This window comes from Hydra vulgaris, chromosome 04 (assembly GCF_038396675.1).
Source record: "Hydra vulgaris chromosome 04, alternate assembly HydraT2T_AEP".
NCBI lineage: Eukaryota > Metazoa > Cnidaria > Hydrozoa > Anthoathecata > Hydridae > Hydra > Hydra vulgaris.
In genome coordinates this window covers 33013121-33030824 of record NC_088923.1, presented here as the reverse complement: position 1 = coordinate 33030824, position 17704 = coordinate 33013121, and the positions used below count along the sequence as shown (strand labels likewise).

Genomic DNA, 17704 nt, shown 5'->3' with positions numbered 1-17704 from the left:
CGAAACAAAAGGTTACAAGCATAGTTCAATGGAGGGCCGACAACACGAGGGGGACCAACTATTTAAAACCGACCGCATTTGGAAGATATAGCTGAGGTCTTAAAATACATTACTGAATCAACAGAAAGTTTTTTCATATGAAAAGATTGTGAGTGTTCTCAAAGAGATTGCTTCAGCTATCACTAATAACCAATAAATATACAGCTTGTCTTAAATAAATTTTATCAAATAAATTAATTTGTAAACTGATCTTATTTATTTGAAGCTTTACATTTGCTGCATTTTTTCTTAATACTTTAAATAGTGTATTACTATCATTTGATAACGCAAATTCGAACAAGTCTTTTCAACATAGTTGGAACAAGTCTTTTCAACATAGTTGGAACAAGTCTTTTCAAGGACTTTGATCTTTGATTGTACTTTGCTATATTAAAGTCACAACTTTCTTAAAAACATTTGTGATTGCCTCAAATTTTGCAAAAAATACAAAGTTTGGGTTGATTAAATGCAGCAAAGTGTTATGTTCTTAGACGAAGCGCAAGTTTAGCAGTTTCAGCATACAAATTCAATGTTCGTTGTTCACCATACTAATACTTCAACTCCAGATACATTGCACCTTGTGAAAAGCAGCACTAAACATTTAGGATTCAGGGTGCAACTATTGCCAACGGGCGTGCTGGCTTACGCCTTTTATAAATCTGATAGAAATAGTTGCACCCAAGTCAATAATTGTGAGAATTTCTCGAATTATTGAGAAGTTTTGAAGAAAAATGGGTCTTAATGGTTTCAAAATAAAAGATTTGATGCTTTTATGCATGACGGGGAAAATTACCATCATTCAAAATCTCATAGACAGTCAAAAGTTTTAAAGCCAAAAAAATGCAATCGATATTTTAACCTCTATTTTTGCAGCATCCTTAATGCTGCGAAAAATAGTGGTTGTCTAAAAGTTTGAGGAGTACTAAACATGTTTTATACTGCGACTTCTTTTTTTTTTATGGTTATGCATATGTTTTTTAAATTATATTGTTTTTGAGTAAAAAATGTGTACACTATACACTAAACAAACGGTATTTCGTGATTATAATTTAGCGATAATTATTTAGTCAGATATTTATAGACTATAGATATATTTGAAGATTTTAATTTGTGAGTGTTTTTCCAAAAAATATAGAACGGAAAATAGTTTAACAAAGATCAAATTTTTTTCCGAGCAAATAGTAGATCTTTTGGTGAACATTTCCCATTTTGGTTTTAAATATGAAATTTATTTTTCACTATCACATCAAGTTGTAAAGATATTTGGGTTCAAATCTTTAGTATTTGAGGTAAAATCCCTAATATTGTAAAAGATAAAAATTATTCAACCTGTATGTCAACCTGGATCTCAAAAGAAGCGCATTTTCATAGAGAATTCAGAAAACATAAATATTTATTCATAAAACTTTTTGATAAAAAATGATTGTAAAAAAATGCTGAAGAATCTTAAATTTTAATAAAATGTTTCTCCACAATAATATAAATAGTATTTATTTTTATTACAAAGAAATATTTTTTTTAAATCTTTTTTTTTTGACGATGTAGTTTACACCAAATATTAAAGATTTGAACCCAAACATCTTTATTGACGTGATGGTGAAAAATAAATTGCATATTTGAAATCAAAATGAGAAATGCTCTACGAAAAAATGTATTGTTTTCTCGACAAAAAAAAATAAAAATTTCTTTGTTGACCTATGTAATCTTTGATAAAAATGGTAATAATCTACAAATAACAACAAAACATGGTGATAATAATAAAAAATTTTTTTGTTTGTTCCTATTTAATAACCATTATATAGACCATTATTTAATAACAAGAAAAGCTGTGAAAATAACTCTCTATGAAGACCGCTAAATATTTGAAAGACCGTATAAAAGGCTTCATAAATTTACGCGTGCGCATAAACGTTTTTTTACCAAAAAGTTTCGACCAATAAGCAAGTAATTTTCTTCGTCGTTGCGAAATGGCGGCTTGTGATTGCTATTTTCCATGCTTTTATTATTACATACTTTTCTAAAAAAATATTGTTTTAGAGTTATTAGTCGCCATTAAAAATAATGATGTTTTATTTCTCTATTATTTTTTTCATTTTCATACAATTTATTTACAAAGTCAAAATCAAAAGTTTAATAATATAGTAACAGTTGGCGAAAACGAATAATTGAATGTTAAAATTCAGTTATCTAAGTAATTTATAGTCTTTAATAAATATTTAGATTATAAATTTTAACATTTTTAATTTATTATTTTATTTCTTTCCATCAAAATTTCCTAGTTAATCAACTTGGAGGCATATATTATCAAAGTAATTTTTCTAATGAACAATGCAAGTCGATGAGAAACTTATCGAGACTTCACTAGAAAGTCTTGTTGGCCGAGTTGGCGATATTAAAGTGTCATTGCAAAACTTTTTGTTCAAAATTGAACATGAGTACTTGACTTGGCCTCAAGTTTTAGACAATTTTGCTCTTTTATCTGGTCAAATAAACACATTAAATAAACTTCTGAAAAATGACCACATGCCAATATTACGAAATCTTTGTGTTTTACCAATAAATGTACAGCCCGACTGTGACGAAGAGCTGCAACGTTTAACAGAGAACAGAATACATGTATTTAACCATGAAGTTGTTCCAAATGTATTACGAACAAAATATGAACCTGATGTTGAAAAAGAAGAGCAAATGCTTGTTAACAAGGCTGTATCACTGCAACAAGAAGAAGCTGAAAAACAAGTATTTACTTTAAATGAATTAGTTTCTTCAATTTTAGAGCTCATTCAATCTGCTAGAGATGATTGGGATGGTGAATTTTCAACACAGCAAACAAACTTAGCACCGTCTTCAAATGATACAAATATATTAATTGCAGCTATGTCTTCTGGTGCTGGTTTACGAAAAAGAGGTGGAGAATCTTTCAGCTCAAAACCATCTACTGCAAGAAGCGGACATCGAGCAACTCCTGTTAACTAATTTAAAAAAAAATTAAGACTAGTAATTACAAGTTATACTTACATATTACAATTATCTTGATAAAATAATGATTTTTTTAAGTAGTTATGTTTTTATTTTAATTTATAGATATGTATTTTTATTTATATAGGAATGTGTCAAGTGTCATCACATTAATTACAATATTTTTAATATAATTATAATATATTTATAAAGTAATATTTTTGTTATAAAAGAAATATATGATGAATAATTTTATAAATATAATTTATTTTTGCATATTTTTTGATTTACTATAATTGCTATTCATTATTCTGCTATTTATTTTGCTATTATTTTTATTTAGATAAAAAGTTAAATTTACTATTATTTTTAAATTATAAGTTAAAATATGGTTTTCAGACATTTTACATAAAAGAGTGTAATACAAGTCTAATCAAAACTAATACTGGAATTAGTAACGCGCTTCTAAGAAGATAAAACTAAGGTATCTGACAACTGTTATTGTTTTTATTATTTTTGCAGAGTTAATATTAATGGCTGGTTTGGATTTAGTATCCCCTGAAGGACTTCGATTTGATGGAAGAAAATGCCATGAACTGCGCAAAATAACTGCAAAAAAGGGAATATTTTCACAAGCTGATGGCTCAGCTTATATTGAACAAGGTAATACTAAAGTGATTGCCAGTGTTTATGGTCCACATGAAGTTAGTAATAGGTCAAAAACTTTGCATGATTCAACTCTAATCAATTGTCAGTTTAGTATGGCCACATTCAGCATGAGTGAGCGTAAAAATCGTCCAAAAGGCGATAGAAAATCAACTGAAATATCTATGTTGTTAGAAAAGACGTTTGCAACTGCCATTATGACTGAACTTTACCCACGTTCACAAATTGACATTTATGTTCAAGTTATTCAATCAGATGGTGGTATTATTGCTGCCTGTATTAATGTTGCCACACTTGCTCTGATAGATGCTGGTGTGCCAATGAAAGATTTTGTTTGTGCATGTACTTCAAGTTATGTCCAGGAGAAAAATTTGACAGATATAAACCATTTAGAAGAGAGTTCTGGTTCTTGTCAACTGACTCTTGCGATGTTACCAAGAACAGCAAAAGTGGTTGCTTTTCAAGTGAGTTCTAGATTGCATTTAGACAATCTTGAAGAACTGTTAAAGATAACTAAACAGGGTTGTTTAGATATTTACAATGTTTTACAGCAAGCTGTTGAAGCAGACTCTTTGCAACAAGCTGTTACCCTAGTTGTTTGATTTTATTGACAGTTTTTTATTTTATAGAGTTACAGTATTTATATTGAAATGATTTTGAAAAAGTTGTATATAGGTGCCTCTTATTAAATCTTTTTTAAAAGAGCAGGCCTTTAACACCACCTCTCCCTCGCACCTAGCTGTTTAATCAAATCTACAGCAAGTTGTTAACCCTATCCTATTTTTTAATTATTTTGATAAAATGCCAGTATTTCTTATTTTACAGTATCATAGTATTTTTGTCATATTAAAAAATTATTTTAAAGTTGGTAAATTATTTCAAGTTGGTAATATTTTAAGTTGGTAATATTTTAACAGTGTTTAACATAAGTTGGTAATATTTTAACAGTGTAGAAAACAGAGAATTGAAGTCCCAAAAAGGACTCCTATTTTGAAAGTCTTGTTTGAAATGTTTATTCCTAAATTTATTTGGGGTCTTTGGTGTCAACGAGTTGTTCTGGTCATGGTTTTAAACAGATCCAATATTTAAACAGAGTTTTTTTTTTAAGACTTCACATCACTGGTGAGAAATATAGGCCCATCGCTTCTTTGTTTTATTTAAATCAACCATTAGATACTGTATCATAAAAAATTATAGATGATTACTTGTCTCTTTGGTTACAGTGAGTTATCAGAATGCTGTTTACTATTATAATTTTCTGCACTGGCTCTGAATATTCTGTCTGTTTTTATTTGATTATTAAGTTCTGAGTCTTATTTGTTAAGTTATTATTTGGGTTTTTTCTTACATAAAAATAGTAAATTTTTTATTTATTTAGATCTAGTAATAGTTATTTAAATGGGAGATAGTGATGAAGAGTATGACAGGCGACGCGGTCGTGATAAATTTAGAGGTGAAAGAAATGATTATGATGCACGTAGACCTCCACCTCGAGCATATGATCGTGCAAGAGGTGAACGAGTAAGAACCTCTCATGAAAATAATAACTGGGAAAACAAGGCTTCAAAAAGAGATTATTATGGTAGAGATGCCCATGAGCGCAGAGATAGTTTTGGTCGTAACTCAAGCCCACCTTCAAAAAGATCCAGGAGAGAATGGTAAATATTTTAGCCTTTCAGTTTATTTTTATCTGTTACATAACAAAATAACAACATACATGGACCTATATATTATGCATTAGTATATTTAAATATGTTTAGTGCTATTCCCTGTGTATGTACACTGAAACTTAGCCAATAAATTTGCTGTCACCAGTGTTTCAATACCTATTTTTATATAACATGGTCAGCCCTCAGAATTAGGCAAAATAAAATCAGCAATAGTGTGCCGACCTTAATTTGTGTGAGGTCTGCAGAAAAAACGTGAAACAAAAACCATAAAACATAGAAACATGGTCAGCAATTTTTTGTCGACCTCAAACACCTCTAGGTTGGCATTGCCAAATACCAATCCTAATTCAGAGGACTCCATGGTACTTTCATATTTCAACTAAAAATCACTTTCATTACAAATAAGGTACAAATGTGCAGAGATTATCTTTTTCCGGATATTTCCGGATTTCCAGATATTTCCGGAATTCCAGATATTTTTCTCAACTTTTAGTTTTTCCGAATATCTAAAATATTTTCTATATATACAAGTTTAGGTATAAATTTTTGTAATATATTTGTTTTTTAAACTTTTTCACTCATCACTCATACAAAACTAAGAAAAGTTTGAAAAAAACAAAAAACAACTCAGTTTAAAGCAAAATTAAGAGGTAAATGTATTCCAGATATTTTACCAAAACAATTTTCCGGATTTTTAAAATATGATCTGGATGATCTGTGAATTTAAGTATTTTAATGCTAAGTTTACAAGTATTTCTAAGGTTAAACTATTTTTTCTGTGATAAAACATAATTTGTAAAATATGCAAAGGGCTGCTTTTAAAAGTTAAACTTTAAAACAGCAGCCCTTTTTTAAACATGTTTTTTTTTTCTTTAAAACTTTTAATTACTTAGATTATTAACAAATAAATTTTTTGTTTGTTTTTCAGTAATAATAATTTCCTTGCGGCAAGTTAAATATTTAAAAAAAAAAAAATTTCCTATAATATTTACTATAACATGAAAGTTCCTTATGAAAATTATAAGGAAGTATAAAAAATGTATAAAAATTTGATGGCAGGTCCCCAATTATTTTCAGTGCTCTATGTTGTAAAACCTGGCTAGAAACATAGGTCAAACCAAAAGCCTTTACTTTAAGCTCGGCATCATTGAATTTATTATTGAATTCTTGTTTTAAAGTAAAAAAAAATTTTATTTTTTATTTTAACATCATTGCTTCCAACAAGCCTGCGAGCAACCACTAATTAAAGTTGGAAGTTACTGGAAGAGAAAAGATAAAGACTGTAGTGCAAGATAACGATTGACGGACGACTTAAAAGATTGCAAATTATATGAATCAGGAAAGCAAGATGAAGGAAGCAAATTCCAAAGGACTGATGTTCAAGGAAAAAAACTAGACAAAGCGTTTTTGGAGCACTTAGGAACAGTCACAGAAAAAGGATGACACTTGAATAATGAGTAACACGAGATTGAATTTTAGTAGATGGCACAAGAGACGCTAGCTCTTTAGAGCAGTGCTCATTATAGTATTTGTAGGAAAGAGAAAGAGAAGCAACATTATGACGATGTAATAATGGTTGGAGGTTGGCTGCAAGAGCAGGTCCAACTATGTTTACAATGCGTTTTTGCACCTTGTCTAAAAGAGAAAGGGCATCATTAGAAGATCTGTCCCATATATGGCAACAATATTCCATACAAGGCTGGATTTGAGATTTATGGAGATAGAAAATAGAATCCGAAGTAAGAAAGTGTCTAGCTCGATAAAGAGATGCAACCTTAGCAGATGCTAATTTTGCAACTGATTTGATATTTGGTTTCCAAGAAAGATCGGAAGTAAGAGTTAATCCTAGAAGATTAAGAGTAGATGTCTCATCAAGTACATTACCATTCATAAATATAGGAAGATCTAAATTATTGCGATAACAATTGGCTGAAAAAAATTGAGTTTTATCTGTATTGAAGTTCACCAGCCACTGTGAGCCCCATGTTGAAGCAGAAGTGAGATCCTTTTCAAGCTCAAATGCCCCCTCCAAGCAATCAGATAGTATTGGCTTCTTATCACAACAAGAATAAATAATAGTATCATCAACAAACAATGCCACCTTAAATGTGAGAATATCTGGAAGAATGTTAATGTAAATTAAAAAGAGTATAGGGCCAAGGAAAGAATCTTGAGGAACTCCTGAAGTTACAGAATAATAAGAAGAGTGCTGTTCATTGAGGACAACTTTTATATTACAATTGGAACGGAAGGATTCAATAATCTTAAAGATGTTACCAGATACACTGTAAGAAGAAAGTTTATGGAGAAGACCAGCATGCCAAACTTTATTAAAAGCTTTTAAAATGTCAAGAGTGATGGCCTTAACCTCTCCACCTTTAACTAATGCACAATAAAACCTATCTGTTATTACTGTTAGCAAATCAGCTGTAGAACAAGAAGATCAAAATCCATATTGATGGTTAGAAAGTAAGTTATCAGATTCAAGATGAGAAACTAAGTGTTTTTTAATTAAAGATTCAAAAACCTTGCTTATGATAGGAAGAAAACTAATGGGACGGTAGTTAGACGAATCAGATTGTTCTCCAGAATTTTTGAAGATAGGGATAACAGATGCCGCTTTCCAGCAGGCTGGAAAACAAGACTCTGATAAGCACTTGTTGAATAGTTTTGAGAGTATAAATGACAGCTCCGGAGAACACTTCTGCAAGACAATAACAGGTATGTTGTCCGGGCCACAACCTGTAGAAGAGTCTAAGCAGGAAATCACTTTAAATACAGAAGCTGGAGTGATACGAATGGATCAACCTGTTTGTTGGCAATATCAGGTAGAACGCAACTAGTGTAATCAAGAGATGATATTGATTAAGAGTTTTAAGCAAACAATTCCGCTTTGTCTTTAGGTGAGGTGACAAAGTCTGAACCATACAAGAAAGGTGGAATTAAAGATTTGCCCTTATTATTAATACTATTAAAGATTCTTCAGAAGTCATGAGAGCCTAATTTTTGAAATGAGATACGAGATTTCATGACCTGAGAATAGTGGGCTTTGGCGTTGGACAAAATCTTTTTACAATGGTTTCTAGCAGTAATAAACAGACATCTGTTTTCTGCAGAATTGTTTTGCTGATAAATATGGAAGTAACGGTTTCGATTGGCAATCGCAGCAGCGCAATGTAAGGAAAACCATGAAGGAAAGTGAGGCTTGACCTGGAATTGTTGAGAGGGAACAAAAGATTCCGTGCCAGCCTGAATCCATGAAGTTATGTAAGAAGCACATTTGTCGACAGGAAGACAAAAGATTTCTACCCAAGGGCCATCACGAAGAATATCACAGAAAGAATCCCAGTCAGCTTTAAGGTAGTTGTAAGAGGTACAATAATAGGGGGATGCAGATGATGAAGAAGAATGAGATAATAGTTTTTGAGAGATCAAACTGTGATCAGAAACAGGGTGAATGTGGAGAAACTGAGCACTGACTAGGATCAGAAACAAGACATGAGTCGAATAGAGAAGGTAAATGATTCGGTTTGTCAGGAAAGCGAGTTGGAAAGTTGACTATTTGAGTTAGGGATTGAGAAAGGCAAAAGTTGTGAGCTTTAATGTCTGCAGAATCACTGACACGAGAGCCAAGCCATTCAGTGTGATGAGCAATAAAGTCACCACCAACAACAATATAGGCTAATGGATAAAGAGAGAGGGCTTGGTCAATATTATCAGAAATAACATCAAAAAGAGTGCATTCAAGAGATGAAGGAGAGCAATATAGAACAAAGACAAAGGCAATAGAGTGAAGTGGTGCTAAACGAAAGTACATGAAAGAATAGCCTGATGATTCAAATCTAGTTTCACGTCAAATGGGTGAATTCTTACGAATGTAAATGCCCAAGCCAAGCATTTGACTATTGGAGTCTTTACAAATTAAAGGAAGATAACCATCAACACTAAGATCGCAAGATGAGACAGCTGAACTGAAATTAATCTGTATAATAACAATTTAAGAATTTATAATTATAAATTGTTAAATTTATTATAACTTTATATACTAAATTATTATAATAACTTGTAATAAATTATTATAAGTTTAACAATTTATAATAACAATATAACAGCTGAACTCAAATTAGTCTAAATAATAACAGTTTAAGAATTTAGATAAATATAGTGACTTTTTTTTTTTTTAACATATTCACTTCCAACAAGGCTGCAAGCAAGGTTTATAAGTTTAAACCAAATGGTTTAAACCAATCAAAAAAATGTCAATATAAAGCAAGTTAATATTTTTTTAACAACTTTACATTTTCAGCAGGAAAGTAAACCAGGGTTATGTTTCGCAAATAGAATTATATTTTTCATGTAGATACTTAATGTGAATGTACTTATTTAAATTGCTTATCATAAAGATGCTACTGAAAATTTATTTTTTATATTTATTAAATTTACAGTGTGTTATTTATTTGGCTATCCCTATTTATTTTTTAAATGATGCAACAGGTCAATGTGATATTTTTATATTTATATACATACATGCATGCATGCATGCATACATACATACATACATACATACATACATACATACATGCATACATATTTACATACATACATACATACATACATACATACATACATACATACATACATACATACATACATACACAGACTTGGTTGGGAAGTGAGAGCAATCACTCTCGATTACTGACCACAGAAATAATATCTAGTTGCGAAAAACTGGCTAGATTTTTTAGTCATTTTGAGAATATTTAAGTTTATGCATGTTTCCATGTTTGTCGCAAAACAATTATGAAGTTAATTCTTTTACGTGTATTTAAAATTTTTTTGTTTTAGGGACATACATAAAAAACATACATAAACTTGAATGTTCTCAAAATATCTTGGTGCAGAAAAATAAAAACATTATTCACAAAAACTAAAAACCTGCCAAATCTATGAACAAACTAATTCTATTGGTTCAAAAAATACGCTGACTAAGCGAAACAAAGTTCAAGTGTATACTGTTGAAATGTTTTAAAAATTGTATTATTCGACATTTGTTAAGTTTTGAGATTTCTAGCATAAATTGTTTTAAGAATATATTATCAAGCGAAGTATTATTTTAATACTATGACTCATTCTCGGAGTCACATCTGCAAAGCCATAAATGTTTTAAACTATTATTATTTGTTTACAAAAATAAATATTTTAACTATATATTTTTTAAATTGTCAAAGTTTCGAAAGTTTATTATATCTTATAGATTCTATTATTATATTATTTTTTATTTGAAAAGTATGTATTTTTTACATAAATGTAATTTTGTGTATCTGTTTTTTAATCTAATGTAATCTTTTAAAGCAATTTTTACAATTTATTTTGTAAACGAAAAGACTTTCAACAATAATTGTGTTTTCAATGAAGTTAATAATAATCATCAAAGTTAATAAAACTAATTATGAAATAAATATACAAGAAGTTTCTAGTTAATAAACACAAACATGCATACAAAGTTATTCACAAGTTTATTATTACTTTATTATTACATAATTACATACATACTTTATTATACAAACATAATTACATACATACTTTTTTTAATTACATACATACGTTTTAAATACTAATTAAAATTAAAAAACCCACTCACTAAACATCATCAACAGTATTTGTAAAGCAGTTCCACTTCCTCTTCATAAAGTATTTTTTATCCTTTTTAGTTGATTTCTATCTAGTTAATTTAATTTCTACAGTAACTCAATGATTTAATTATTTCATTTGTTTATTGTACTAAGAAGAATTGTTTCAAATATGTTGAACTTTTCAAACTACGCGAAGCATAAAATAGTTATTATTAAAATTTACTTTTTTTATTTATAATTTAATTTAGCTTAAATATAAATAAAACTAGCATTAATTTTATTAGAATCTTGTTGGACTTTTCGGAACCAGGGGCTATTTTTATTTTAGAGGCCTTTTTTATGTGCCACAGCATAAAAATGACTAAAAAAAAGGTCTTCTTGACTATTTCGGTGCCCCTAACATTGCGGGGCCTGGAGCTATAGCCCTCTCTAACCCACCCCTCCTTAATCCAGCACTGGAAATAAGACACAAGTATATAAATAAAAGTTGTATTATACTCTTTGATAAATAAAAGAACATTTGTTTTTTTACTAAGCAATCATAAGATGTTATTTTATATAAAAAATGTTGCCTAATTTTATAAAAAAATTATTAAAGAGCAATGTTTCAAAAATATTTGTTCTAAACGTAATTTATTTTGCTTTAAGTTTTTTCGTGTTAAAAGTTATTTTCTTTACCTAGTTTATTTTACCAAATTAACTTATTGATAATTTGAATTATTATTTTATCAACTATTTCATGTTATTATTTTTACTTTAAGTATATTAAAATGTATATTAGTTTTGTTTCTTTAAAAAAAATTTTAATAGTTAAGCAATGTTAATAGAAACCTGAAACTTTTTTGCTTCAACGTTTTTTGCTTTAATGACCCTGAACCTTTTAAAGTTATATTTACTGAATGGATAAAGTATATCACAGTAAATTTACTTATAAACTAAATTAAAACAACCAGTAACTTACAGTTACTCAAATATTAACTTAATATACTTATAATAATATTAAGTTAATAATAATATACTATATAATATATATAATATATATAATATTAAATTAATAGTAATATACTCAAAGACTCACAAATGTTAGCCATACAAATGTTTCTATATATATATATATCTTATATGTTGTTAACACATAAGATTTTAATTAGAAATTATTTTAACAGGAAATGTTGAATAGAATATGAAAAACGAAATACGATTTTTTTATATTTAAATTTAATGTAAAGCAATATCAAGATTACACATTTTTTATAAATACTCAAGTTGTTTTAAGGAATTTTTTAAATAGAAATCTATTTGAACAAAAGAATTCTTCTAAAGAAAAAGTCTTTTAAAATTCTCATTCAAAGATTTTTGCAATTAAAATTTGAAATTAAAAAAATTTCAAAAATTTTTAATGCTTAATAATTATAAATATAATTGCAGTGGTGCCCATAATACCCAGTGGCATAGCAAGGATCATTCCTGAAAGGTAATGTACATCTAGCTACAGTAGCAATATCAGATTTAGAACATAGTGCAAGTGAGAAAAAAAATTTCATTTAAATTGTAAACATTTTGAATAGTAAATTTTTTTTTTTTTTTTAAAGTAGTTTTTTTTTTAAAGTAGAAACATTCTATTGCAAAAATTAAACTAATGATTATTGCAAATGTTAAACCAAAAATTAAATTATAAAAAAGTTTAAATCAAAAAAATAAATTGTTTTACTTATGTTCAGGGAAATTTTTTTCCTAAAAAATCATTTAAGCAAAAATTTGGTTTAATAATTTTATTAAACCAATTTTTTTTTTTACTTTTTGTTACAAAACAATTTAAACGAAAAATTTTAATGAAAACATTAACATAAAAACCATTTGAATGAAAAAATTATTTATACTTTAATTTTTAATTGTACATTTATTATACTTAGATTTTTAATAGTAATAGCAATAAATTATAAAAAATCTAATATTTTTTTGCTCTGACCTTACTCGTTTGGTCTACAGATGCATATCTGTATATATATGCTTGTTCTTTTTTTTTCTTTCTTATTAAACGTTTCTATTTAATTTGTTTTATTTTAAACACATTTTATGTTGTTATTGTTATGAAAACTTAGCTTTATAAAACAACAACATGAACAGCGTCATGTTTTTGTGTTAATTTCAAACAACAAACTTGTTTTATATTAACACAAGCTCTAATTTTTGCAGTTTGTTTTATTGTTGTAAATTATAACAGTAAACTACACTATTTTAAACTCCACCAAAAGAGAAAATTAAAAAATAATATTTAAATATGAGAGATATTATGTTTAAAAAATAACATTTACAAACTAATGTTGAAAAATACAATTTTATACTAATGCAACCCCCACTTACCGCAAAGCGGCGCCAGGAATAAAGGGGGGGTGTTAATTTTTTTTTTTTCGCAATAAGTTTTTTTTTGCATTAATCCTTTATTGTTCGAATATTGAAAAAACTATTAAAAAAATTATTTAAATAATTTTTTTAAATGAATATTATAAAGATATGAAGAAAAAATTTTTTTTTTTTTTTCAAGTACAGTAACACCTAAATTTTAATTGTTGCCATTTGGCAACATTGAACAATAAAGGTAATAGACAAAAAATTATAAAAAGACTGCTTTCATGCCATTATGTTTAAATATGTTAGCAAACTATATACAGAACTTATTAAATAAAACTTGTTCAGATTACATGGTATTTTCAATCATGAAGTAATTACTACATCGAGAAATATATTTAACTCAGCAAAGAGTTTCCGGGGAGGGGTGGGGGGCAGAGGTCAGATTGACTATGTGAAAATCAAAGAAGCTTATTTAACCTATTTAGCTTAGTCAAATAAAAAGAGAATCTAATCTAAGTTTTAACAATGACATCCTTTGATCTTAAAAACTCTGTGCTTAACATTCTTTTTTATGAAATTCTTGAAAACAGTTTTTCCCGCCTGGCAAACATAAACATAATTTGCACTTAATGCAGTATACATGACTGTAACCAGTCAGACAATATCTGCAGCGATCCTTATTTTTCTAAAATATAAGAAATGATTTAACTTAGCTAGTAAAATTATGTAATAAAATAAATACTTTGAAATAAGACATTAAAAACAAAAATGATTAAAAAATACTGCCGCTATTGTTTAATGTTGTCGTACAGAAATAATTTTATTTGCCCCAGTTATACCCCAATTCAGCTTATACACAGAGCCTAATTTTAACACATATAAAACAACTATACACTTGTAATAAATAAAAAAAAATAAAAGGAGAGAAGAATTTCAGTTAATTATCAGTTTAGTAGGGCAAAAAGTTGCATGTACTTTTTGCTTACAAAAGTAACCCAAAAATATGGTAAATTTACCCCATTTTCAATTAGCGCAACAATCACAACATTGACTAGAATAAGAAAAACAAAGTTGGATTTATGTAAAAATATCACTAAATTGATAATTTACGGAACTGGAATCAATCAGAATCAATTCAAAGTTTTTGTTGCCATATGGCAACAGTGAACAATAAAGGGTTAATTCGAGCCCTGAGCTAAAATGAAATCAACCCATAAGTTGATATTAAAGGAGATAATATTAACTTATGGGTGGTGCTCATATGCTAAGTCTTTTAGCAAATGATCCTAATATTGAAAATGTGAGCAAGCATGTTACACAGATTATAAAATATACATAAATAATCATCAAGATTTTTTTTTTGTATATTTTATAATCTATGTAAAATATACAAAATATATTTTGTATATTTTACACAGATAAGTGTAAGCTAAAAGTATTAATGTTTTATAAGCATAAAAAAATAATCATTACAATAAAAAAATATCATAATATAAAATAAAGATAACATAAAATAAGATTTAACGATGAAATAATTAGCTTAATAGAGATAAAGTTTTTGTGGTTAATGTTGTTTTTAATAAAATAAATTACTTAACGTGTACGTAAATTGCAGGCAGCTTAACCCTTTAAAATAAGGTCTGAAATCCTGAGTAAGAATGTGGCGAGCATGATAAAGAGATGCAACCTTAGCAGATGCTAATTTTGCAATGGATTTGATATATGGTTTCCAAGAAAGATTGGAAATAAGAGTTAATCCTAGACGACAAAGGGTAGATGACTCATCGAGTACATTACTGTTCATAAATACAGGAAGATGTATATTATTTTGATAATGATATCTGAAAAAAAGTTTTAGAGTTGAAGAGTTTTATCCAAGCTAAAGTTCACCAGCAACTGAAAGAGACCAACATGCCAAATTTTATCAAAATCTTTAGAAATGTTAAGAGTGATAGCCTTAGTCTCTCCACATCTATCGAATGGATGATAAAGCCTATCAGGTATTAACAAATCAGCAATAAAACTAGAAGATCCAAATCCATATTGACAATCAGAAAGTGAATTATTAGATTCAAGATGAGAGATTAAGTGTTTGTTAATTAAAGATTTAAAAACCTTGCTTATGATAGGAAGAAGACTAATGGGACGATAATTAGACGAGTCAGATCACTATCCAGAATTTTTGAAAATAGAGATAACAGATGCCGCTTTCCAGCAGGTTGGAAACAAGACTCTGATAAGCACTTGTTAAGGAGTTTGATAGTGTTCTCTAGAGCTGTTATTACAAATAAAGGTCTGGAGAACTCTTCTGCATGACTATAACAGGTATGTTTTCCAGACCACAAACTGTAGAAGAGTCTAAACAGGAAACCACTTTAGATACAGAAACTGGAGTGATACGAATGTCAAGCAATGGATCAACCTGTTAGTTGGCAATATCAGGTAGAACGCAACTAGTGGAATCAAGAGATGATATTGATGAAAAGTTTTTAGCAAACAATTCAGCTTTGTCTTTAGGTGAGGTGACAAAATCTGAACCATATAAGAGAGGTAGGTTAACAGATTTGCCTTATTATAGATACTATTAAAGATTCTCCAGAAGTCAAAAGAGCCTACTTTTTGAGATAAAATACTAGATTTCGTGACCTGAGAATAGCGGGCTTTGGCATTAGACAAAACCTTTTACAATGGTTTCTAGCAGTAGTAAACAGACCTCTATTTTTTGGGGAATTGTTTTGCTGGTTAATTGCTGATATGATTAGTAAGCGACCGGGGTTGATATTTGACCGGGGCCGGAGCCGGGTTTGATAAAACATAGCCGGGGCCAGGTTTGTGACATCATCATCATCTTAATATCATCATCATCATTATCATCATCATCATCATCATAAAGTTATCATCATCATTATCATCATCATCATTAAGCATACAGTTGATGATGAAGAGATGATGATGATGATGATGATGATGATGATGATGATGATGATGATGATGATGATGATGATGATGATGATGATGATGATGATGATGATGATGATGATGACGATGACGATGATGACAATGATCATCATTATCATCTTAATCATTGGCATCATCTACTTTGTTCTTTCTTATTTGTCATTGTAAATATTTATGAATTATATTATATTTGTATATATTATTTTTGTGACTTTTTCTTAAACTTATTTTATAATATTTTCTTAAACTTTCATAACAAATTTTAACTTGAACAAAGTTAAAAAAAACACAGCAACAACAGCAACAACAAAAATCCAGACAGGGCTGGGTTTGCAAAAACCTCTTTTTTTAGCCGGGGCCCCGGCCACTTACTAGATATAATTAATAATTGCAGCAGCATAATGTGAGGAAAACCTTGGAGAAGAGTGAGGCTTGACTTGGAATTGATGAGAGGGAATAAAAAATTCCATGCCAGCCTGAATCAAAGAAGTTGAATATGAAGCATATTTGTCAGCAGGAAGATGAAAGATTTCTAACCAATAGCTATCACAAAGAAAATTATAGAAAGAGTCACAGTCGGCTTTAATGTATTTGTAAGAGGTACGATGATAAGGGATTCTGATGATGAAGAAGAATGAGATAATAGTTTTAGAGAGATCAAACCGTGGATCTCTCTAAAACTATTATTTCGTCAGAATCACTTAAGGGTGAATGTGGAGAAACTGTTGACTGACTAGGATCAGAAATAAGACAAGTCAAGTAGAGAAGGTAAATAATTTGGATTGTCTGGAAAGCCAGTTGGAAAGTTATATTTGTGTTGTGTGAGATTGAAAAAGGCAAATGTTGTGGGTCTTAATGGCTGCAGAGTCACTGACACTAGAGCCAAGCCATTTAGTGTGATAAACATTAAAGTCACCTACAACAATGATATTGGCTGAAGGATAAAGAGAAAGGCCTTGGTTAATTTGATCAAAAAGCACATAAAAGAATGACTATTGGAGACTATATGTGCCTATTGGAGTCTTTACTTAAACAAAATGATACGTACTTGGTGATGACAATGGTTTTTTGTGTTTTATAGTTTTTGGTACTTAAGTCATTTTTAAGTTTGTTAAAGAACCTGACTCAAAGCACAGATAGTACTCAGTACACTATTTAATAGTCCAAGCAATTGCCTCATTACTATTAATAAACCCTAAGCTGTAACAAAGGGCACCAAATGTGGCTTCGACAATGCACACCAAAGGTACAAACAGGCACACCATCTATGCTCAATATGGGACTGTTAGTACTCTGATATTTTGCAGCTGTTGGCAGGATCAGCCACTCTAACAGCTAACACAGAGTTAGGGAAACCTGTTATCTGCTGGCCTCAGAACCTTAAAGCTGAGTTTTAGAGCTGTACCCTTATTAGGAGATTATAGAATA

At 29.3% G+C, this 17704-nt stretch overlaps 3 protein-coding genes across 3 annotated transcripts in view; all 3 read left to right on the top strand.

Moving 5' to 3' along the window:
• The first annotated feature begins 2280 nt into the window (after window positions 1–2280).
• On the top strand, window positions 2281–3095 carry LOC100205934 (mediator of RNA polymerase II transcription subunit 8). Its single transcript, XM_065796121.1, has one exon. It carries the CDS (start codon window positions 2368–2370, stop codon window positions 3013–3015), a length of 648 nt encoding a protein of 215 aa, XP_065652193.1. The 5' UTR covers window positions 2281–2367; the 3' UTR covers window positions 3016–3095.
• A 221-nt stretch (window positions 3096–3316) lies between these two features.
• On the top strand, window positions 3317–4333 carry LOC100202311 (exosome complex component RRP41). Its single transcript, XM_065796120.1, has one exon. It carries the CDS (start codon window positions 3531–3533, stop codon window positions 4263–4265), a length of 735 nt encoding a protein of 244 aa, XP_065652192.1. The 5' UTR covers window positions 3317–3530; the 3' UTR covers window positions 4266–4333.
• Window positions 4334–5009: 676 nt separating this feature from the next.
• The window catches only part of LOC100198740 (serrate RNA effector molecule homolog), a 28009-nt gene continuing 15314 nt past the window's right edge, over window positions 5010–17704 (top strand). Inside the window, exon 1 of the mRNA XM_065796117.1 lies at window positions 5010–5321. Within this exon, the coding sequence (XP_065652189.1) occupies window positions 5062–5321 (260 nt within the window). The 5' untranslated portion in view covers window positions 5010–5061. The remainder of the gene's footprint in view (window positions 5322–17704) is intronic.

What these genes read in the sequence shown, in the direction of transcription:
- LOC100205934 (XM_065796121.1), top strand. Translation starts at nt 2,368, where the DNA reads ATGCAAGTCGATGAGAAACTTATCGAGACTTCACTAGAAAGTCTTGTT.
- LOC100202311 (XM_065796120.1), top strand. Translation starts at nt 3,531, where the DNA reads ATGGCTGGTTTGGATTTAGTATCCCCTGAAGGACTTCGATTTGATGGA.